The sequence below is a fragment of the Cololabis saira genome, chromosome 8 (assembly GCF_033807715.1).
Source record: "Cololabis saira isolate AMF1-May2022 chromosome 8, fColSai1.1, whole genome shotgun sequence".
In the NCBI taxonomy this organism is placed as follows: domain Eukaryota; kingdom Metazoa; phylum Chordata; class Actinopteri; order Beloniformes; family Belonidae; genus Cololabis; species Cololabis saira.
Window position 1 is genome coordinate 18,823,357 of NC_084594.1, and position 25,460 is coordinate 18,848,816.

General features: G+C 40.7%; 1 protein-coding gene across 9 annotated transcripts in view; it reads left to right on the top strand.

Moving 5' to 3' along the window:
• The window catches only part of LOC133448459 (dedicator of cytokinesis protein 3-like), a 246,147-nt gene that overhangs the window by 117,650 nt on the left and 103,037 nt on the right, over positions 1–25,460 (top strand). For all 9 annotated transcript variants that reach the window (XM_061727004.1, XM_061727008.1, XM_061727005.1 and 6 more), the window contains exons 4-5: positions 18,699–18,754; positions 23,034–23,130. In XM_061727004.1, coding sequence (XP_061582988.1) covers positions 18,699–18,754; positions 23,034–23,130 — 153 coding nt within the window. The remainder of the gene's footprint in view (positions 1–18,698; positions 18,755–23,033; positions 23,131–25,460) is intronic.

Genomic DNA, 25,460 nt, shown 5'->3' on the forward strand with positions numbered 1-25,460 from the left:
ACAGTTTTGCTGGATCCAGCAGCGTGATCCCACAGCTGAGCAAACCCCGGGCTTTCTTGTCTTGGCGGATAATGTTATCAATTAGTAATTATAAAAGAAAGGGGAAAAAAAACGCTATAAATTAATAAAAACAGAAGTGAAAGCATGGCAGCTGTTTTTATCTGTGATTTAGAGTTGTTTACATAATTCAGCCAAGAAATGTTCTGGTGGATGATCATTATTGTCTCATAAGTCTTTCCGTGGCTTTGGCTTACCTCAGGTGACATCACCAAAAAGAAAGTTAATGTAACCAAATAATCTGCCATTATTAGATTTACAATGTCATAAGTACTTTTCCCGGTCTTTGAGGACGACTGTGGCGTCTGTTTTTATTGATACCGTCACTATTTAATCTTGAGGCTTTTTGATGCACTTCCCTCTGATCAGTGTCCACCAACACCGTTTTAATTTGGTAATTTTTGAATCAATATTTTGAAAACCATTACAGTAGATGAACCAAACTTGGCCATCTGAAATGTTGCCTTGGATTTTGAACATTTGTGATGATAAATAAAATAAAATGAACCCCAAGAGCTTTTAATTGAAGCAGCCGTCCCGTCATGCTGCATCTGGGTTTCTCATCTGAGTTGTCCGTCGTCTTCCCCACACCAGAACTCTAGTTCTGCTCTGTTGGTCCATAAGAGGGCTTTACTGCCTAGCCTTGCTACGTAGATCTTTGCTAAATAACCCTATTTGACTTAAGCTGTGGTTCTCGTTCAACTGTTGGCTGGTCTGTGGTGTAATGTGAAGACACCCTAAATGAAACAGAACCATCTAAAGTTGGATTTGAATGGCTTTTGGTGTTTTTTATTTCCCAAATGAATCCCTGAACATGCATGAAGATAGTACATATCTACTGTCATCCATGAAGCTGGATTTGGGGGGATTTTGCATCAAGTTGACAGTTTACATACAATTCACTTTGGATATTGCATTTTTTTATCTACGTTAAATAAATGCTGGGCAGCAGGAGTCCGTCTTATTCTTCATGAAACAATGGGATTTGAAATGCATAAGACGTTATATCTCATTAATGTTTTGGTTTTTTGAAGATATAAATACAGCATAACTTTAGATCCTTTTTGAAGTGTCATTTTTTTTATACTTATTGGATTTTTTTCCCCATTTTTGTATTTGGTCTGCTTTCCGTCCAGCCAAGTTTCTCACATAGAAAATAAATTATATCAGAGCCAGGGATTGAATAAAGATTCTGAAGATGCAGTATTAATGCTGGAACCTCCTAATCCTCTCACGTAGCTCAAACTTGTAAACAACAGCGCAGCATAATAATCCTCAGAATTTGTTTTGCATCCTTTATTAGATGGGGACATTTTTTGCATCGACTCTTGCTGTAAACCTTTGTGCAGTACTGTGGAGTGTCGTCTCTGTTGGATTAGAGATACAGTATACCCGTGTTGAGTCAGATACTGTGATGTTAATCTGTTTCAAAGCAGGTACAGCTTTACCGCAAACTCTTGAGAAGTCAGAAGAAATGTCTGGAAACAGCCAGCAGGCATTCATAATGGCAGAGCCTCTTATCCTGTTCAACATGGCTTTATACATGTGTATGTATATATATAACCAGCTACTGCTTAGTTTGCCTGAAGCTGCTTTATATCTCCAATTTCACATACAGTGTTTGAGCCAACGCTCTCTTCCTGTTAGCTTCAGTTTTTCAGAAAAGTGATGCGATATGTCCCGAACACACAGAATAAGGAATTGTTTGCATTATCTTTCTCTGCCAGTCCATAGTAGATGTAAGCATCTCCTCAGATGTACAGGTTTATTTCACGCTCCAGAAACAGCAGCCGGCAAAAATAGACCTAAATAGCGATGCGGGGAGATGGGCTCGTGTCAGATGGAGCCAGTGCTCGTAGGCCAGGAGGAGAGGGGACTGTCATCCAGTGTCGTGACAGGGCCTGAGCAAGACAATATTTAAATCTGTGAACATTTTAGATGCAATAAGGGCAAGGTTTATGAGTTTATGCATGTAAATGCGTTTGATGTGCGCAACTAGCTATCGTATAATGACATCCTCGTGTCCATTTATATCTGTGGATGCTGCAGTTGTGTGCTTTGATTGTGTGGGAGAATGTGATTGTGTCAGCCTCTTTCTGTTGCCCCTTCTTTCTGAGCAGAAAGGCAGGAGCCCAATCCTGTTAGTTCCATCCTAATCACCTGGTTGCGCTACAATGGGTTTTCTAGTCAAAACGAATCGCTGTCTCTCCCGGAGGAAAATCCTGTCCCGCTCTGAGTCCCGTCTAATCCAGCTGCTCCGTAAGGGACTTGTTCAGATTCTAACCGCTGGGTACACGGAGAGGACAGCACATAGGCTTCAGACGCGCTGTTTAGCCCTTTGTTTTTAACTTAAAGACAAAAGGGGAAGCGGAATCATCATTTCTCAGGTCTTTATAAAACACACATTTACTGTGTTAGCTGGAAGAAAAGGTTGCTGTCATAAAAAAAACATCTGCTGATGAACCAACAGAGAGGACGTCACTAATGACTTCATGCCAATCTGAACAAAGCTGGAAAGAGATGCAAAATGATTTAAATGCTTTTAGATTTTCATCAGTCCGCAGTTTTTCTGGAAATGGTGATGGTTGACTACCGTCGTTACCTGGAAGATGATGCCAAAGATACCAAACAGAGTCTTCTTTGAGGTCAAGTAGAGCCAGAAAGTAACAGTTAAAGCGTGAAGGCATCATTAAACTGGAAAACATAGTCAAAAACCCAAATATTCCATGAATCTAGTCAAAATGGTGTGATTTCAAGCAAACTTGTATTTGCCAATAAGGTAAGAAGAAATATATTTTGACTAGAATTCTTAAAACTAACAAAATAGTCTTGAAACAAGGCTTTTTTTTCTTCCCTATCTCAGATATGAGTTTCGGCAGCTCATGCACAGATGGTGCAGTCGGTGCTCACGAACCTGCCCTTTTGACCTCTCACTTGACAAGTTATATTCCAAGCTTTTAAAAACAAAGATTACTCTCGCTCTTAGCATTTCATTTGAAGGAGAGATCGGTTATGACAGCCGTGTTAACTTCTAATTCTGTTGCATCCTTTCAGAAACTGAAAGCGCTCGCTTGAAGTCATGGCAGCCGGGGAAGGTTGAGTTCAAGGGGTTCACACTTTTGCACTGTATTTGGTTTTCCAGCAGCGCTGCAAATATTTAATAAGTTTGTTCAGTGTAGTAACAAGACATAACTCGTTTTGTGGTCCCATCTTGAACACCTTGTGTTTACATCTTAATGTGACTTAGAGGAAGATCACATTTATTCCAAATTGAACCAGTAAACTAGCTAATAATAAAGGGTTTGCATACTTTTCCTTGCCACTTTAATTAGGGTCCGAGCACTGACAGTGCGAAGGCCCTATTGTATCTGTAGGAATTTTTCTCATTTTTTTTCCTTCTTCGAAATGAGGGCCTTTTTGCCCCCCTAAACGTGCCTCAAAAGTCACCAAATTTTGCACGCAAGCCAGGCCTGGCGAAAAATATGATATTTAATGGTTTGCATTAATGGGCGTGGCCTAATGGCTCAACAGCGCCCCCTTGAAAACTTTGTGCCTCAAGCCCCACAATACGGTTTGACGTACATGCACGAAAATCGGTACACACCTGTATCATGTCGCAACTTAAAGAAAAGTCTCTTGGCGCCATGGCCGAAACCGAACAGGAAGTCAGACATTTTGAATTAATCGTTTAATTTTGGCGCAATTTATGCCATTTCTTCGGCCGCTTCCTAGCCCGAACCGTAACGTGCACCCAGGTGTGTTATACATCAAAATGTGAGTCTCAATCCTGCGACGATGCGTATTACTTTTCTCATTCAAAAGCGTTACCGTGGCGACGATAGACGCCAAAAAGCGCGGCCCCCCTTCATCTAATTGGTCGATATGTGATAGTTCCTACTTTCTGCCATAACTTTTGAATGGTTTGACATAGAGAGTCGTGGGTGGTGTCATCGGACTTAGTTTTGAGTCCTTGACCTTTATTGGTGAAAATTGCACGCGCGAGGGCCCGTTCATCGCTGCTTGCAGCTTTAATTTTGTTTGAAATTTGAAAGCAGGAGTGTTATAACTTGATTTAAACATCGCTGGTATTGGCTCCTCTTGACGGTCATCTATATTTCGTACTGCCTCTATCCCTGCCGTATTTAGACAAGTGTGTCATTGTCTGCATTCAATATTTTATGTCATGTCTAAATATTTCCTTTTAGCAGATGATGCGTCTTTAAAAATTCTTACATGACAAATGTCAATTGTCTGTAAGGAGTTCAGCTGACAATCGCCTGTACAGATATTTGAGACCCCTTTGCTCTGAGCCTGAAATAAAACGCTGGAATATCTCTGAAATAGGGTCAGTGTTAGGCACAGCTGGCTGCACAGATCTGTGCAGAGGGCTGCATGAAGAAACTGTGTGAGCTGAACGCTGCGTGTCTGTTATAGTCATTTTTATGGTTAGTTTTGGAAATGAATTTGAGGATACTTGTCGGGAATTTTGATTTGTTTGTCAATCTTTAACATCATCTCTGGCAAAGTAATCAAAATTACTTCTTTTTCTGGTGGGTTTCCATGGATCAAAGCTGCAAAGTTTCAGAAACAACCATGAATATACTCTTTTATCTATTTATTTTCAAGTCCCACACTAGCTGTGTATTAGTTCTCGTCCAGGATCGTGTCTTTGGCTCACTGCTCTCACTCATTCCCTTTGTAGAAACTTAAAATCTGACATCAGCGGGAACCGTAAACACCATGCATACCTGACGGGCTGCTCAATACAAACTTATCACTTATTAAAGAGGTTTTCCTGTCATACTGGGAACTGTTCTGGCTACTAACTGAGCTCATTAAAGGCAGCGTGGCGTCTCTCTACCCTGCCCTACTCGGTTCAGTCCGTCTACGGCTGCTTTGCAGAAATCATGGCCGATGTTGAGAGCTGTCTTGGTTTGACTGCGGCATACAGAAGATAAACATTTTAAATAAAACATTAGCAAATATGCTCTTAATTTTTCATGATAAAATAGCCTTGGTTGACTTTTTTTTATTTGCTAGTACAGACATCTCGCTAGGCAGACATTAACGTTCCAGTCGGGATAAATTAAAGCAAACATTTTCTGGGAAGCGCTTTACTTACAGTAAATTGCACACTAAACTTTACTTGTCTTTTTTCACGTTATTTATTTGTAAAAGTTGGTTTTGGAAGCCCTGAAACATAAGTGAGGGGGTGGTCTCCTCTTGTTAACAGGTGGAAACTGTTATAGCACATTTTTAACCTTGTCTAGGATTCAGAAAGGGTTTTACAAGGTGTTTTTTCATTCAGCCTCAGACACAAACACATTTAAAACAATCAAAACACGCTGTCTATTAGTTTCTTTCTACAGATTTAACTGAATGAGCACATTGGAGGCAATGTGAGGGTTTAGTGTCCTGTCCAAGGATACTTAAATCCTTGGCAGAGCCGATTTTCCAGTTGGAGGAAGATCTACTGAACCCAATGAGCCATCACTGGCCACACTGAACTGTGTGAATAATGCAAAACAAAACACTCCCCACTCGCACTGGTCCGCGCATTGAGATATCTTTGTATGGGTCCATATGTGTTGCAGATCCCTCTGAAGAGGGGTGGTGAGGATGCAAGGAGTAGAAGAAGATGGAGGAGTTTAAATACTTGGGTGAAGAGAGAGTGCAGACAGGCTGGTGGATGAATAGAATTTAAAACAAACAAACAAATCAGAGAAAATGCCTTGCAGATGAAGTAAGAGCGGCTAAGTTGAGATGGTTTATACACATAAGGAGGAGGGATCATGAGGGATTCATGGGAGGATGCTGAGATGGAGCTGCCAGGTTGGAGAAAAGTAGACCAAGGAGAAGATTTGTGGATGTGGTGAAAGAGGATCTGCAGATGTTTAGTGTGACAGAGGAAGACAGTGGTCCGTTGTCAGTCAGTACGTTTACATGCAGCAAAGAAATCGGATTTCTGATCGTATCAGATAAAGACATCCAGAAGACCAAATCATTTGTATATATCATTGAGTATTAGGGCTGGGCGATATGGCAAAAAAAGTGATCACGATTTTTTTTCCCATATTGAATGATCTCGATTTTTAATCACGATTTTTTAAATCAGAAGATCCCTCCTCCCTTCTGGAATAAAATAGAAAGAAACCAGAGATTCGTTTTTTTCTATTAACAAATAAAGCAAATAGCATGTTTTAACAAGAGCCATATAGAAAATGGCACAACAAACAGGTAGTTTTAAGCAGTTAAAAAAAGTTTCAAGTAGTTTTAGCAGACAAAAAAAATGTTCATGATCATTTAAAATGTAAACCAACCAAAAAATGCCGTTGTTCACAGTTTTTCATTTATTTTGCCATTTTTTTCACAATTGCATAGATAAAATTGCAATGACATTATTAACAACAAAAACAGTAAACAGTAAACTTGTGTACTGTGCGTGACTCTGACGCTGGTTAGTAATTAAGAAGTTAAAACTCACTTAGCCAGCAGAAACAGCAGTAGGAGCATTTATTACATTTATCAACCGCTATTAGGAGAGGTTATTTCTCACAGTATTAGCCTAAAGGGACTTAAGGCTGATTTATGGTTCCGCGTTACACCAACGCAGAGCCTACGGCGTAGGGTACGCGGCCGTACGCACCGCACGGCGCGCGTCGCAACGCGATTGGGCTTTCTTTTTAATACGAACTGATTAAACTGATTAAATTCTGTAGTGGATAGCCTGAGTAATAAGGACGTACCGTTTTTATGGTGACAAAAGAATCATCTGGTGAGCTGTGCTTGTTGCCTCAGAGTTCCGACACATTCACTCCGCTGAGCGCGCACACACACACGCACACACATGCACGCACACACACACACCCATGTCGCGGAGTTTCTCTGAAGTCGGCGGTGATCAGAGTAATTTGTGTACAGGCAGAGCGAATCACAACTTTAATGAGTGCGGTTCAGTTTGACATTATTGTCAGTCTATGAAAAAAACATTTAATTTTATTAAAATCGAAAAATAATATTTATAGGCTAAAAAAATAAGCGTCATTAAAGTAGCCGGCTGGACCTAATCGAGTAGTCGGCTATATGGCCGGCAGCCGGTGCTTGTGGAAAGCCCTGCTTTAAGGAACGGACCAGAATTATGCATGGAATGGTGAATAAACGTAAAACACAGAGCTACGTACGTCTCCCGTCTGGATCCTTACCGACTGCCGCGGCATGTCATGCGCATGATCAATTAATGCAGACAGCGCGGTGCCAGGAAAGCGGGTTGTGATTGGTTGTCGTGCACTTTGCTGCAGCATGTTTTGCACGTGATCGAGAAAGTAGACCCACAGCTGATCACCGTGATCGAACTTGATTTGATCGCGATCACAAATCGAGATCGTATAATCGCCCAGCCCTATTGAGTATACATGCTGTTCAGAGAATCTGATAAATGGCCAGAGCATGGCTGGCTCCGTGACGCTATGTGGCGCTGTAACCATTGTAACCATTTCAACAAAGAGCCACTTCCGGTTGACCTGTCCTGTTTTGTTTGGCACCAATGTACGCCTTCCGTATATTTTTCCACTTTATTTTGATCTGCTCCGGTGTCCTGATGAAACCGCTTCTGCCATCTCTTTCGCGATCTTCATGTTGATGTTTAAACAACTATTTAACACGCGCCGTCTCCTTTCACTTCCGGGTGAATGCCCCAGAGGAAATTCTCGAGCATGCGCAGACTGCAATATCCGATGTCTCCGTATACATGGCGTTAAAATTCCGACTCTGAACAAATTATCTAGGTGTTGCTATCCGATTATTAAATGTCCGATATAAGTCTGAAATAGGTCCAAAGTAGATCGGATTAAGGTGTTTACATGCAGTTTAAAAGTCTGAACGATGTCTTATACGATCAGAAATCCGATTGAACTGCTGCATGTAAACGTACTGAGTCACGCTGTTAAGTGTACTCGATCCAAGCTTTCACTACCTCATTTGACTAAATATAATTAAACCCATTCATGGTTTCTTACAGATGAAGTCAAATTTCTTGATTGCAGCAGAAGAGATGAAACTTTTAGCCCAGAGGGTTTCACTATATGCACAAAGGTGAAGTCGCTTTTACCATATTGTCTAAGATTTACTCTTTGAGTGTATTAATCGTCCCTTCCACAATGTCCACCGTAGCTCTGAGAACTGAATTTATTATTGTTGAGGTGTGACAGAAAGTGTGTCATAAATTCACATGCAGTTGTCATGAGAGACGACGGAGGTCCAAAATAACTTGACTGACCAGGAGAGCTAATCAAATTTTTCTTCAAATTAAACTTAAAATGACATTTTTGGTTCCGTAGTTGTTGTTTTTAATTAGTTTGAGCCACAATTAAAAAGCAATGTCTGACTTTGGTTCATTATTTCTTATGTCAGTTTCAAGTTTTTTCTTTCTGCGATGGAAGGGTAGAGTAATCTCTTCAGTGTGTCCTGGGTCAGCCTCCCTGTTAGACATTTACCTGAATATCTCCCCGGATCATCTCAACTGGCTCCTCTTAATGGGATTAAGCTCCACTCGGAGTCTGTCCTGAATGATGGAGCTTCTCACCCATCTCCACCTCCAAAGGGGAGTCAAGTCATCCCCTTAAGAAAACTAATTTCCGGTGCTGGTATCTTCAATCTTATTCTTCTAGTCCCTGCCCACAGGTGAGGTAGGAACATAAATCCACTAGTAAACAGAGTCATGCCTCTTGGCTCAGCTCTTTTCACCAGAACAGACTGCATCACTCATATCTGTCAGCTTTATTCTTCTTTTATTTGTGAACAAGACCCTGTGATACTTAAACTACTCTACTTCAGGCACCACCTCACCCCTAACCCGAAGAGGGCATCTTCCCCGCCTCTTCTCCACAGGAAACATGATCTGAGATTTTGGAGGATTCTCGTCTGTGCAGCTTCACATTCAGCTGCAAACCGCTCCACTGAGAATTGATTATCTCGCCTCTGCTGAGTTTCGTTCGAATTTGTTTGGCTATTTATTTAGTATTAAGTAAGAAAACCACTGTGTTTGTTTTAGCCAGCGGTCGTGGTTTGGTTATAAAAACAACTGCAGCATTAATACCATCTCAGCCGGTCCTAAGAAAACAGACTCTGAAGGCCTCTTATGGGCAGAAATATGTGCCACTAGAAGAACTGAATGTAGATTCAGTTTTTCAATGCAATGATTCAAATTAAACAATACAAATTCAAATTATGTGATTCAGATTCATTTTTTTAATGCAATTATTCAAGTTGAGCAATTCAAATTCAAATATATATTATTCAAATTCAGTTTCTAGTGGCACATATTTCTGCCCATAGCCTCTTCTCTGTTTGTGAAATGGAAGAGAAGAATGTGATGTCCTCTGAGTGAAATCATTTACAGAAGCAGGCAATGTGAGCTTAAATATTAGCTTTTCATTTGTAATCCATAAATTAAACTGATAAACTTCATTACGTTGCACAGTGCTATAGGTCCTAAATACAAAAGTGTTGATTTTGTTTGAGGTACTGTTTCCTCATGATAGCCAGTTCCATCTGAGAGCAAACTCATATTGTATTACAAAAGATGTTAAGCTCCTAGTGACGGTGTCCAAATGTAAAAGATGCTGCAGACAGAGTGAGTGCTTAGACAAGAATGGAGGTCCATTAAAGCTCTGAAGTATTTATCTTGAAATCACGGTCTTCTTTTTGGACACAGGTGATAATATGTTAACATTGAGTGAAATTGTGGACTTTGATTTACATTGAAGGGGAAATTTAGGACATTTAATCAGCTAATGATCCGTAAAATGTAAGAATACTCCAACAGGCTGATGCTGCAGCAGAGAAAAACCTTGTTTTGATGCATGTCAGGTACACTTTTATCGACATATGAACAACTCTGCGATTCTGCATTGAACTCATCACCTGTAAAACTTTTTTACAGTGAATTTCTATTCTGAGAACCAACATAACACCACAATGCTTGGAGCAAAAAGTACTAGTACGCAATATGTCAACAGTCTCTGAAGGAACAGGTGTATTGTAGTATTTGCTCAATACAAGACAAAGGTATAATGTAGTGGAAAGCCAATTATCTCATTGGGCTAAGAGCATCTTAATCTAGCCTTTCTTCCTTTACCTTCAAAATGTCTAACCCTCACATTTTCAAGGTTAGGTAGGTTAGTATGGTAGTTTTGTTTTGTTTGTTATTTTGGGCTTGGTCCATCCTGAAGTTTTAACTCTAGTTTATTGATCAGTGCTTGGGAAATTGATAAAATACCATCTTTCAAATTCTCTCACTCTTCTCTTACTGGCTGCTTGAGAATAACAATGGATGGGGCCTCTTTCATGTTTTGCCGTTTGTGACTACGGAACTGGGCATAACAAAGTTAATGTCATGTGGTTTAGCAAATACACAACAAGGTTACTAAATCTTAAAGGTGATGTTCTTCATGTATTCTAATGAGGATGGTGCATTAAAAAAACAGTATCCATGAAACATGGAGTCTGAGGAGCAAATATGGGCCAATTTCACAACAAATGCATGAGAAAAGCATTAAACGTAGCTCAATATAAGTGTTTTACATACTCCTCCTTCTGCAGTGTACAAAGTTGTTAAACAATTCAAGGAATTTGGAGGAATTTCAGTGCAGAAAGAGCAAGAGTGCAAGCCATTAGCTGGAAACTAAATGTAATAATTACCACTTTTTTGTTCAATATCAAACTGACTTTCTCCAACTTGGGATTGTTCTTGGTTGAACCACATTGGACTGAAACTTAATCATGGGCTTTGAGTCTTGCATACGGAGACATATCAGTCAAAACTCTAAATGTTATGAAAACCAGCAAGAACGATGTTTCTTTATCGTGTGTCACTCAACTTCGGAGGTCTCCTTTTCCTTTCTGTTACGGCGAAGTTTCAGTGCGACAATATTGCATTTATGTGCGTCTAAAAGATGTTGCTACATGGCGACGACGCAGATGTCTTGATGATGTCCCTCATCGAGACGAGACATGAAGGGTGGTGTCAGGCGTTAGTCTGGATGGGGTTATAGTAAGAAAACAAAGAGGTTTAACACAGTCTACAAACTGTCATCTGACGTTTGTGAGCCAGATTGAAAAGGAGGATGGAATTCGAACATAAACTGCAGCTTCCGCTTGCTTTATTGATGCTCACTGCAGTGGGAAAGTATCCTCTCGGAACACATAAGTTGTTCGTTGTTAAAGAATCAAATTACAAAGAAGGAAGTCGCAGTTTCCTGAAGTGATGTAATGACTGTTATTTTATCATCCATCCCAATCAGGACGGTGTGAAATTATACACCGCGCTGCATTGCCATGCTGCTTAGAGCTGGAAATACTGTAGGAAGCACACAATTCAGTTTCTCATTCAAGACGATGACAATGAGGAGAGTTTAACACACTAGATCAGCTCGTAACAGAACAAAATAAAGGCGTGTATTCTGCTTCGGAAGATTTGTCTCCTGCAAGACAATAGAAGGACAAGATGGTGAAGGAGCGAGAGAGAGAGAGCAGCTTCTTCTCCAGCTCTCAGCCTTTTTCTCAGGAAGGATTGCTGTATAACGAAACAAAGATCATCCCAGTCTTATTGGCAGGTGAGATTACAAAGAAACAAAAGAGGGCAATTAGTGCACAGGAGGAGAACAGGTTTGCTTAAACCTCTGAGAGAAACAGACGCAGGGAGAACAGGGTTGATGTTGTAGTCGTGCAGAGATTTCACCTCCCGAAGTGACGCCCGTCATTCAGGGCGGATAAGCCAGGAGATCCATCCCAGTCACTAACCAGGAGGTCACGTTGAGATAAATATTATTAAATGAGCAAAAGAATTAAGGACATTAGGGACAACACAACCGGTTTGGTGGCAGAACTGAACTGTTTGAAAGCAGAGTTCGCGGCCGTCTTTCATAAGACCATTAGTGCTCCAACTCTGTCCAGCTGAGCTAAATAGTGCACTTTTAATATGATCTGGCAATAATTCTGTTTCACTTGGTGCTGTTCTGTAACCTTTTGTTCCTTTCCCATCTGATGTCTAAAAGTGTGTCTCTCGTATCTCACTCCTGCCTCCCACTTTTAGGATCAAGAGAAAACTCCCTCGGCACTTTCTGTATGCAGAGTTCAGTTTTTATCCTTAAACCCAGCTCAGTCAGTCTTCTACCTTAACACGCCTAGAAAATGAGGAGTTATGTTCCGGTTATTACTCACGAAAACCTCGTCCTCAAATCTGTTGCTGTGCTGAAACTGAAACCATCTTTTTAGACGCGTAATCTGCTGGAGATTTGATGTAGATCAGCAGCTTAGTGAAAGCTAGAGTTCAGTAAAAACACGCAGCACTTTTCACATTTTATGCAACGGCTGTTATGCAACTCCGCGGGTCGGCTTCATCCTCTAGTTGTCTTGACTCACCATTACCATCGTTGTCGTGTAAGTTAATCAAATGAGGAAGAGAAAAATGCGGTGCTGGAAAGGAAAGACTTCTCGCGGAGTAAAATGGGCAGCGCCGTGCAAAGCTGCAGCCTGATATCTAAATGTAACTGTGTGGTTTTAATGTGCGCTTACACTGAAGAGTGTTATTAAGTGAACTGATGCTTCTTAGCTCCACGGTAGGAGTTGAGTCTTCTTCTGCAGCTCGAAGGCTCCATGAAAGATAATTAATGTCTGCAGCCTGCCGCTGCTCAACTCAGTCATTATGTATTATTAACTTTAAAGGCAATTGCAAAAGATTCCCTCTGTAAAAAAAAAGGTCCAAGCCTCTAGCAACAATATACTCAAGTAAAATTCCTAAACAATCTCCGTTCACCCCATTTGAATATTCTCTTATTCTTACATTTCTGGGCCGAAACAGAAGTGGGGATAAACAGAGGTTTTATGCTCAAGATGACAGAATATAATCATTTTTAAAAGAGATTTCTTCTGCGATCAACACTATAAATACAAAGAATTTGCGTATGAATATCGTTAATATGATCTAGCAGAGACAAAAGAAAAACAAAATCCCTAAAATTGAGGTCGGAATAATAGCATTCTTGCATAAAAGCATCATTTTGTTACACAACATAAGTATTTTGCAGTTGCAGCGATTGTGAGCTGTTCTTCCTGCGTCACTGCTGCCTGGTGGGATATATTGTTGCCTCAGACAGACACGGGTCTCCACCAGATGCAACCTCAATAAAATGATCGAGAACACTTCCAGGGATTTCGACGAATGACGTTTCGGAAGTCCACATGATTCCAAGAACAAGAACACATGCTGACAAATGCTGCTTTTCTTCTTCTTGTTCTTATTGTCGCCACCTGACATTTTACCAATTTTCTTCCAAGAAAACGGTGATTACCTCTTTGAAAAACACATTTTGAAAAGGAGGTTGATGATTATTGTTATTGGTATTTACAAGGTTTTTGCTTTTAACTGATTGTGTTACATTTCGTCTCGGTGGCATTTATTTATTCTCCGTAAAACATAATCTGACGTTTTTATTAGACTTATTTCTTAACATGTGGTAGAAAGATGAAATGCTGATCTTTTCTTTCTTTCTTCTGTCCTGGTCCATCAAAAATCCTGCGTTTTTTTCGTTTATATTATTTTGTCTGATTGTACTAAAGCTTTTTGCCGGTGTTTTTAGTGGGTTTGTAACATCACTGCAATACTTTTCCTCATCACTCCTAACCCTTCTGTAGCTCGTCTGTGCACCTCATTTCTCCCTTAAAAGCAGGCTCAGACCTGTATTTTCGGCTGCAGCTGCTTGATGGTCACACTCATTTTTGTTCCTCCGCCTAATAAAAAAGAAGGACGGATAAATGGTTTTAATCGCAGCGGTGTGAATATGCTAATCTCTATTATGAAGTCCCACATAAGTTCCTTGATTTAAATGGTCAGTGAGATGAAAGCAATTAAGCAAGATAATCACGCATAAGTAACAATCCGTGAAATTAAATGTGTCAAATCTGGGGTTTTTTCACACGGAGAGCCTGAGCTCTTAAACCAGTCTTGAGAGGTTTGGGCATTGTCTTCACGCAGTTTGACATTTCATAATCTGTTTATTCATAATTGGGGAATTCAGGGCAAAACCGTTAGTATAATGACGTATATTTCCACACATGCTGCAGACAATCCAGAAAGCTGAACCAGTCGCACACGCAGATGTATTTAAGTGGTTAATAAACAATCCTCATTGTTTTTCATTTCACTGCACAGTTGTGAGAAACCAATAAACAGTGGTTATTTTTCGAGTTCCTCTTTAATACTTTTACATAATTAGAATAATCTGCATCGTAATCATGCCTCTGCCAGAAGACAACAACAAAGAACACTGTCTCTGAATGTACAACACATCTCTCTGCCTCTATTACGCAGACATATTCTCTCTGTTTTTCTTCTTCTTCATCGACTTTTACAACGTTAGGTACGCCGTATTTCACACTCAGGACAACACTCGGCCTCCGGAAAGCTCTTAAAACACAGGTCAAAGCAAGGTGACATGCTGTCCTCGCACCTGACGGGTCCAGAGGGACGCTGAATTATTTGTGGGAGGATGGCATTTTCATTGTCGCCCTTTTCATCTTTTGTTTTTACCTTTTTTCTGCTCTTCTTTGTCCGTCTGCATCGTTTCTTGCGCCAGTTTTTTTATCCATCGTCTGCCCTTTTTCCTGTCCTTCTCACAGTGTAACAAAATTACCTTTTTTCTGATGTGAAGTGTTTCTTTGACACAATCAGCAATATTGGGAATCAGAAAACACTCCACATCACACACACACATGCACGTGCACACACACACGCTGCATCTTGGTCCTGTCTCTGAGCAGTTAGCTGCAGCAGGGGAGGGTTGTTTACAGGTCAGTGCCTCGACAGGACCTCAGGCTCTCAACCGATCTGGTTCATAGGTCTCGTGCGCATGTGTGCTCATGTTCGTGCACCTGCTTCTGTGGTTCATCCTTCCTGATTTAGAGCTGATGTCTACGATCTTACAGCTGCGCGGCCCCTCAGAAGGCTCTCTTCATCTCCATAGACGTGTCGCTCATTAAAAACGTGTCTGAATTAACGTTTTTTTGTGCTGAATTATTAACAAACGTACATGTTAAACTCGTGTAACAAGAAGGCAAATCACATGATCAAGATAGACATAATGTAATTGTAATTAACTCCCTCCTTTGTTTCCATTTCCCTGCCTTTCAGTAGCTCCCAAAGTTCCCATCCCGTCACAAAATATCAGCCGTCAAAGAAATCGATAGAAGCTGTCAAGGGTTTTTTTCCCTTCAAATGATTCACTGTCACATCCACTGTGCATTGAGCACTTTTTAAATTGCTGAGTCACATCATAGCCTATCATCAGGATCAGGGTTTTAGTGTTTACAGACACTCTGTAGGATATGAAATAACAGAGGAGGGTCTCCTCAGCTGGTAACATGATGATTCATGATAAAAAAGACATCACATGCCTACGAGGAAACTGTTGGCTGAGGTTTCTCTCAGCTACATTTGTACATGTATATACTGTACGTGTTATTCACAGTCCTAAATGAGAAGCCGTGCAGCAGGACGGCATGGCAGGAGGGCAGTGTGACTCTGAAGAGCACATATTGTGTTTATAGCTCCGGGCAGACGGGTAATTGAACAAGTCTCCTGGAGGCAGGACAAACACCTCTGAGCTGTTCCCGTCATATGCATGGCTAGCCGCAGTTACTCTATTCCCCTTGGCCGCTGTACCTCTCATTTCTTTCAGTCTTTATAGTACTTTTCCACCTCTGGCTCTCACTACTTTTTGTTGAAAACCATTTTCATAAAGGCATTCTCAACCAAATAGCATGGATGGTCCCCTGTGTTTTTCTGTTCAAATTTGACCCTGAAAGAGCAAAGGCAGCTGTTTATGTGTCTCTCTCTTGAGAGGAGAAGCCAGAAGTTTTGTCATGCATCACGCCACTGTGGCATTTTCTTCCAAAACAGCCAAAAAAACGCTACATGAATGCTACAGAAAGGACATGCAACCGTGCAACACATAAACACATGCATTATATTCTACACAGGGGTATGCTAATAAAGTAACAAGTAGGCATGCACACGTGGATTCCTGAATTTACATTTCTTCATCTGTGTTTATGCTCCTTTTTCTTCGCTCATCACGGGGTCAAATATGAATACAATTTCTCTCATTTAAAGGCTCCCCCTCATGAGACACCTGATACTCCAGCTCCACCTTGTAAGTGTAAAATGTTTTCGCTCTTAGACATGATAACCATAAAAGAAACCACGTGAGATGTACTGACTCAGTGTCCACTCATGGAGCAATTATGGAGATAGCAATATCTATACGGTATTAAGATAAAGTAGCAGAGCCTCAAGCATTTATTTAAAATGAGATTAAACAACTGGTAAAAAACAGAGAAGCTGACTTTTGAAACACAGAACCAGTCACAAAAGATGTAAAACTTTCTTAGTACATTTGGGAGGCAAGGGCTGTTTTTTGAAACCACATTTATACCACTAGTCCATACTGATTTTATAAAAATGTAGTTTATAGCATGCAGAATGTGAAAAACTGCCCAATCTGTAGGATGCAAGAAGACAGATTTACATAGCTTGCTTTTTTTTTTTGGGGGGGGGGGGGGGGGGTCAAAAATGACCAAATTGTACATGGTCATTGTCATGGGTTGTCAAAAAATGGATTTGGACTATTTTTCCTCATACTGCATGGTTCCAATAACAAAGGGTCAGAACAAGCAGACTGAGAAAGCAACACCCTTCTTATGTCAGTGAAAGTTAGCCCTGACGACCAGCTCCATTAGCTGATCCACGCCAGCGAAGCTGTGGAGTGGCCCGCGAATGTCCCGGCCTGCAGATTTTGGTATAGATATCAGAAAAGGCCGCTGCTGCATTTAGCCAACGAATGGGTTTGTGAAAAGTGCTGATTCTTTCGCTAAGCTTGGCAGTGACTAAGTGACCTAGGCTGGCCCTATGCCTGTACACCCCAGCTGTAAATATGTTTATTTCGGCTCTAAACTAGGACATTTGAACATGGGAATCAATGGAGAGTGACTCAATTTTGAAGCCAGCCCCCCAGTGGTCGGTGTAGGAACTGCAATTTGTGTTAATGGCTGGTCTCTGTGCGGGTGCTGGTGCTTGTGTTCGACTGACCGGTCAGCTTCATATACAACATAACCTGTAGTGTGTGTGTGTGTGTGTGTGTGTGTGTGTGTGTGTGTGTGTGTCCACACACATCACATCAGTCCAGTCATGGGTCGTCAATGAGTCGGGTGGAAAACTGCAAAAGACATGTAATGATGGAACATTAATGTGATATTTTTACCTAATTTGAAGGGAGCCTGGAAGAAAGAATCTTAATGACTGTGTTTCCTCATGTTAGGGGTTTAGCTGTGGTCTGGGTGTGTGTTTGTCTTCTGAGGAAAGGCTTTTTGTTCTGTTCAGTAGTCTGATCCTTTTTTTTAAGGGGATATTTCTCTTTGTTACTCATCTTATTGTGTTCATTTGAAATCCCTTCTCTTATTCTGAATAGAGCTCTCTGATCAGGCCACATGCGATGAGATTTTCCGTCCCAACTCTCAGCCTTCACTCTTCATGTCTGTATGTTTCATGAAAAACTTTAGTTTGACTTAAAGGACTTTCCAAAAATTCTATAGCAATGCTCCAAAGACTTTTCAGTGATGAGTATTACAGTTGGCTGTTTAGCTAAACATAATCTTTTTTTCTCATTTTGGTTGCATGAAAGAAAATAACAAGACAGCAGTTTATTCATTTGAATGGCAAAAAAATTGATTGTTGTTACTTTAGTTGCAAATTGCCAGGCTGTTGTTTAACCCGTGTTTAACCAGCTCACTGAAGAACGAAGTCGAGCCGCTTGTTCAGAAGGCAAAACATTAAAATAGAAGTTTTTCTCATTATTTAAGCTACGAAAATCCATGATTAGACTTGGGAGGGGTAGGCCAGTCGGCAGAGGGGTCACTTGTTGAAGTTTCTATTAGCTTCCTATGGAGTGAGTCATAGCATGCAAGTGGTTTCTGTGCCAAATCATACTCAGTTTAAGACAGATTTCCCTCATTATTTGTCATCCCATCTCCAAGCTGCAGTCTGCTTTGTTTGGGTTTTCCCTTTAAGTGCCTTGTTTACAGGATAGGACAAGCACTGACATGAATTTAACAAAATTTAAGACAAAGTGGCCTTTTCTAAAGTGGCGCTTTTTCGTTCCCGCTACATCAGTACGTCGAGGATCCTATTTGCATAAAGCACTCCTGTCCAATTAAAAGAAATAGTGCAGCCGGTGTACCATGCCTGCAGCTTCCATAATAACTTTCCCAGTGTCGCCTCATGAATAATGGAGCAGTGTACCTTCAGACGCGGCACGTGTTTTATGGCTTTGCTGTGCAGGACAGGAAGTCTTCTGTGCTCGGGCGCTGAGCTTCTTCTGTCTGAAGAAACTTCAACTGGGTGCGAGGATACGAGGCTGCTCATTTTACTGTAGATGAAGCAAAGTTGTTTTGGTTTTTCTTGTGCAAACGAAACCATTGTGATGCATATGACTTCATATAGCTCATCCTCTAGACTATAGCTAGATAAACTAACTTCATCCCAGTTTTATGTGACTTATTGTGACTTTTTTTTCTGTCTGCGCCCACAGGGAGTCTTTCCTGCCACTTACATCCACTTGAAGAAAGCCATCGTAACCAACCGAGGGTAAGTCCGGTGACCTGGTTTATGCCCTGTGTAGCTCTGTGGACTCCATGCTGTCTTTTTGAATATATCTAAAATATATAATGTTATTTAACCTATTTTAGACATGTTCCCTGAGCACGATCTGATGGTATAACCCAGATTTACTCTTTCCCTCCTACATCTATTTATAAGACAACTACAGGACCGGTATTATAAGTTTGTACCAACTTTTATGAGTTAAACTCACAGATCCAGCGTAGTTACCATTGATCAGTCCATCCATTAGTACAGAACCACTTTAAAACCACTCCATCACCCAACCCTTGAGTGTCAATGTCCTAACTTTTTAGAGATACGTTGACTCATAATGGCCCGGTTTCCCAGATCAGTTAAGTAGCTCTTAACAGCAAAAGACTTCTTTCACAGGCTCCTTAAGAAGGTTTGAAAGAAGTCTTTCGCTGTTAAGAGCTACTTAACTGATCTGGGAAACCGGGCCAATATCTCATGCATTCACTTTTTTTTCTCTTATGAACCATCTTTTAGAGACGGGTTGTATTAAAAGCAATCATTCTCTCTGATTACGTATCCAGCAGTTCAGATTGTCCAGGCAGAGCAGTGACTGATAAAGGGATAATTTTAGAGGGACAAACTGAACAGTTAGATGTATTTTTCTTATGTCACTCATCTAACACCGTTTTAAATTTGGTAATAGTAGCGAAACCAACACTGCAGATTTGATCTAATTGCGTGGACTATTTTGCCAGGCAGCAGATGAATGCCTGGAAAGTAAAAGCTCTTCGTTTTTATTATATGAGCTGTAATGAGCACAAGCATCTTTTTATATAACATCTCTAAATGTAATCTGCTTCGGTCATCCTGGATGACAGACCAGCTGCTAGCAATCCTCATCGTCTCATTTGTTTAAATCATCACAGAATAAAAATAACCACATTTAGAAATGCAACATTAAGCAAAATGGGTTTTTAATCTGTTAATGTTGACTCTGCTCGACCACCATCACTGAGCGTCCTCTGTGGAAGCGCCGGCCGGCGTGCAGCTGTTTGTAAATCTGCAGAGTGCAACCAAGAAATGCTTCGGCAACTGTCTCCTACTCTGCCGAATAAGTACGCTCAAGATCTGGCTTTTACAGACGTCATGAAGCGGCAGCGGTTCACCTAGAGAGACGAGCAAACGCGTAGACACACAAACGCACCACGCTCAGTGTGATGCAGAGTCTACGAACATGCAAATAAAAGGCTTTTACTGAAACACAAACAGGTGTGAGGTGGTGGTTGTTCATCGTTGGCAAATGTCTCACCTTTAGTCCGATGTTTGTTTACACAGGTTTTACTTTCCTGCTCCTGTGTACCTCATTATCATCCAGGTGTTTATTGCACGAGAAGTGATTATGAACTGATTTTTATTTTTTCTATTTTAAAAGTAGCATGGCTGAAGTTTACTTGAAAGCCGTATACCTGTCTTTTACTAAAAACTGGGCAGGAGAGCTTTTTCTGAAGCATTATTTCGCTATTTTCTCCGGAGTTGTCTTTAAATACCGAGAGCAAACCCTTCAATGCGCTCACTTCAAGACTGAAGTGTGAACCACCTGTGGAATCGACGGGGATCTAAAAACACCTTCCAGTCAAGTTAAATCACTGAGCTGTTTGCTTTTCTGTCAAACTCTGCGTGCTCCTGCGCGCTGGCGGTGTGACATCACAGGCGTGTCTGACAGACGGAGGTTGAACTGCTTTGCCACCAATAGCTTGAGGTCTAAAACGCAGCCGTGAAGGCTGTCGACTGAGCTCAGACCATCAGGAGACACGGCAATACGAAGCTGCATGTAGTCTGAGAACAGCACCGTTGATTTTTAGGACTTTTAGATAAGATTTCTCAAAGCCGTGGAAAAGACCCCGACCAGCCTGGCTGTTGAATACGAAGTGTTCTGGTGTGTGAAAGCCCCAGATAAATCAAGTAGAGCTAAACCACGCAGCTTCTCCTCATCCACACTGAACCTGGAGTCATTTGTAATGGTTGGCCGTGCCGCCTCTGGGTTGTGGTTGCTGTGAAATCCAGATCCAAATTGTTCAGAGATGCTGCGAGCGTTCATAAAATCATTCAGCTCATTAAGAACGTGTTTTTCAAAGGAGTAACTTGTGTCAGTTTGGAGAAACGTCCATAGTTTATCAAGTGTGGAAACATTTAAATTGGTGCTCAGCAGAGGTCACATCTAAAGCTGGTTCTTAAAAACGAGGAAGTGCCGCCGGTGTGTTTGCATCAGACTGAAAAGGGCACGAGACTATCAAAGAGCTCAAAGTACAATTGATTGAAACACTGAACATTTTAGCCACAACTTTCAAATCAGCTGCAGGAGTTACACAACAAACACTTCTGAGATGTGCAAGGTTTCCCATGTAGGACATATTATTTGGAGAATAAAATAGCCGAAGTGTGAAGCTGTTTCCCTCTGCTGCATCCCGGTATCACGCTCACCGAAGGTCTGCCACGGTCATGCGTGCAGACAGTCTCCTCACAGACTTTTCCAGATGTACGCTTTAAAGATACCGCAACTGAGAGAAGAGCATTCAGGACAGATTGGCATAACGTGCACGAGAGTGGAAGCACTCACTTTTCCTACAGTACGAGCACGCTGAAGTTTAATTTACAATGTGTACGTGATTACACGATCCCCATCTGCTCCTATTGAGGTTAACGCGGCGCAAAGGCTACTGACCTACATCCTACCTGCATATTAGGTTGTAGTCAGCATCCACAGTTTGAAGGCAGTCGTCTCTGACACCATCTCTGTGCAAGTGTGTGTGTGTGTGTGTGTGTGTGTGTGTGTGTGTGTGTGTGTGTGTGTGTGTGTGTGTGTGTGTTTTAGATACACACAACAGAGCATATGTGTGTGAGCCTGGAAGCAGGATGCAGCTCATGTACAGACACAGAATATTTTCTTAATTTGATTAAGCCTTTTTTTTTTTTAAAGTTTTGCCCAAAGGTTTTTCATACCCACTGTCTTCTTTTTATGTTTTTCTTTTTATTATTCATCGTGACAATGCAGAAACTGAAAAACACTTATGTAAATATGTAACAATGAAAAGTTTGTTCATTTTTACGTGCCATCAGTCACAACAGTGAAAGTAAATCCAGACTGTGTTTGAGTACTCATTTAAGCCATTTCAGCTTGATATTAAAGATTAATTAATCAATTAGTTTGTGAGATGATGATTGATGAAGGTTCAGATCAGAGTTGTTGCCAAGCAGCAGTGACGATATCACCGGATGAGAAAACAAAGAAAGCAAATACAGGAAATGGATTTAGAGAAATGGTGAATAAAAAACTTCAATATGGAGGTGGAAATGGAAAGAAAAAAAAATAACTTAGTAGAAATGTCAAAAACAGGAAGCAGAAGAGCAAAAGAAGCACGGAAAGTGGTTTGGAAAATGGAGAGAATACAGGCGGATGGGAAGCATCTGAGGAAGGAGTGTAACTAATGTGGGTGAAATCACAGCAGCTGGCAGCTTCTACTTAGCTGGGAGATCACCTAATCCGGCACCTTGGCATTTATTAATTAATCAGTTATGAGACAGAGAATGAGAGGAGGGGGTTCAGGAAGCAGAGGCGGGAAGGGAAGAGGAGGAAAGTTTTACGTGCTGAGACGGAGAATAAACGGCAGGGTACGCTCATATTTCTGACTCCGGCACTGAGACGATGACTCAGCTTTCAGTTTTTGCTCAAATCTTCTTCAATGTATGAGAAGTGAAAATGAATAAATGAAATAATGGTTTTGGGTCTTTTTAGTTTGGACACACAGGCTTATAGATGAGCAACAGAACATAGCACCATATGCAGCTCTGCGAATGGTTCAATTTCACCATGAAGACTCTGAAATTATAATATTTCTTCACTTTCTGCTCCATTTTAATTGAATATTATCCAACAGTATTCACTTTCCTTTTTTATTTTAGTTGTGCCTAGGACAGTGTATATCCTTTTACCCAAAACCACCACGCAAATTTGAATATTATATCTCATGAGTGCAGAAAGGCATGAGGAACTGAGGAATAAATCTGTCTTTACCATGCTCGTACTCTAAACTTGTCATTTTACAGGCCTGTTTGTCCTGAAGGGTTCAGTTTCAGCCGTCGCTGTCTGACTGAATCCTGTATTGGTTCCTAGTCCCTGATCAGTCTTGTTTGTGTCGTGGATATGATGCTGTGTGTCATCTGATCTGTGAACAATAGTTAAAGTCACTGGTTTTGACTGAAGCCTCTGGTTTATATATTTGTCCCTCTGTAGGCCCAATGAGACTGTGGTGCCTCTGGAAGACCCCATCGTCACCGAGGTGACATCAACACTTCAAGAATGGGCGTTACTGTGGAAGCAGCTCTATGTGGTAAGCATTTTATCTTCAAGTTTGTCATATTTCTATAGCAGAGAAAAATGTCTAGTCGATGAAAAGTACTGTAGCTGCTTTATGTTCTCCAATAATATGAAATGTGTTGTATTCTGAAGGGATCATAAAATCTAAACTAAGGCAAGTTGGACGTTTTTAATGAGCTGTAGCTGCAGATGCTGCATTTGATGAAGATTGAGGAAGAGCATCTCAAGCACTTGCAGTTTCTATAATTCTGAGCCAAACTGTATTTGGCGTGAGGATAAGTTTTGTGTGGATGCATCACTCGATATAAAACCAGCTCATGCGAGTGTCTTCTACTTCACATTTTTAGCGTTATTCCACATGCTTCAGGGGTTTTGTTTCTTCTTCATTGCCTTTTGGTGAGGTCACAGCTGCTAGTTGCTGGATGTTAACGATGTTACGTAATGGTTATGTCAAAGGGAGGTCTGTGTGTTAGCGTAGTGTTACTCACTGGGGCGTGTGGTGTTTTCCCTCTCTCACAGCTCACATGCAAAGATACACACACTGAAATATCTTCACAAAACAAAATGCATTTCATCTTAAAGTAACTCACATTTGCATTTTGCAGAATATATGTTCCATCTAATTAAGCAGAGCTGTGACCCCAGGCGAGGGTCGATTTTAAGATGGACTGGTTATCCTTTCAAAATGATGCTTATTACAAAATTACACTGATATGAGAATAAATACGGATAGCTTAAATTGTCCTGATAATACATTTCGTGTCTCTTTGATCCTACCTGTCGTATTCTTTTTTCAGCATGGCTGCATGGCTTTGCAGAGCCCCACAGTGATTCATTATTCAAAAATTGCCCAGGGACATATCTGGCAATGTTTGAGACCGACACGCAATGGTGCTTCCCAGGGTGAAGTTTCATAGGCAGTTGTTTCAGGCTTCAGTATTCATGTTTTCTCTTTTACTTTGAATGGGATGCCTAAACTGAATCCCACCTGCATTGGAACTCAGGTCCGTCGTGCACAGAAAAACTATGATATAGCAATAAAAACTTGCAAAGAATGATGACATCACCACCAAAGGCCAGTGGATCCTGCTGGGTCCTGCATCGTAATGACAACAAAAAGCTGTTGCAGCTCACACCTCCTAGGTTTTACCCCACTCTGGAAACTCACTTTATGTCAGTGGTTGCATGAGAATGTTCAGACTTGATGCAGGACCTTTTTACAGGTCAATGACGACAACATTCGGTGCATGCATATTTCAAAAAGAGAGGGATACATTCAGATGTTAGTTCTTACTCATGTTGCGCGTCCAAATTCATCATTTGGATCACACACCAAAGTGACAAAAATCCAGTCTGAAAACTAGAATTGGACTTCTGAGATATTAGTCACATCATAGAAAGGTAGTATAAACATAGTTTATAGGCATTATGCCCCTTATGGACTCTTGTTTTGGATGTAAAATAGTTGACGTTACTGCACATTCATTGTCGTCAGCTGATGTGGATGGACAGTAATCATAACGAGCCACTTTACAGTCACAACTCAAGACTTCAAGGCTTTTTTTCTTCTAGCATCTAACAACAAAAACAGGAAAATGTTCAGATTGGAACAGCTTTGCAGGGACTTCAGCTGCATTGAAGGAGTAAATGTGAAAACAAATCAACCCATCTGCTCACTGCGGCAGCCGTTTTATGTTTTGTTCTTGCAGTTGTATACCAGACCTCATGCACTGCTTTTGCTGTGTTGGCTTGGAATTACAACTATGAAATGTGTGCTATACGTATATTCCTATACAGTACATGTGTATGCATATATGTGTGTGTATATATATATATATATATATATATATATATATATATATATATATATATATATATTAGGTTCTGCATTTCATTATGGCTGAGTAATCATTGATTGAAATCGTTGGTGGCTGCAGCAGCTCTGCAGGATTAAGCAGATATATCAAAAGAATGAATTGTATTATTGCAAGTGAAAGGCCTATGCATGACTCAGTCATTATCACCTCTTACTTTAGCCTGGTTATGTATGTCATGGATTTAGAGCTACAGGACTGTCTCAGAAAATTGGAATATTCTGATAAAGTTCTTTATTTTCTGTAATGCAATTAAAAAAAAACAAAAATGTCATACATTCTGGATTCATTACAAATCAACTGAAATATTGCAAGCCTTTTATTATTTTAATATTGCTGATTATGGCTTACAGTTTAAGATTAAGATTCCCAGAATATTCAAATTTTTTGTGATAGGATATTTGAGTTTTCTTAAGCTGTAAGCCATGATCAGCCATATTAAAATAATAAAAGGCTTGCAATATTTCAG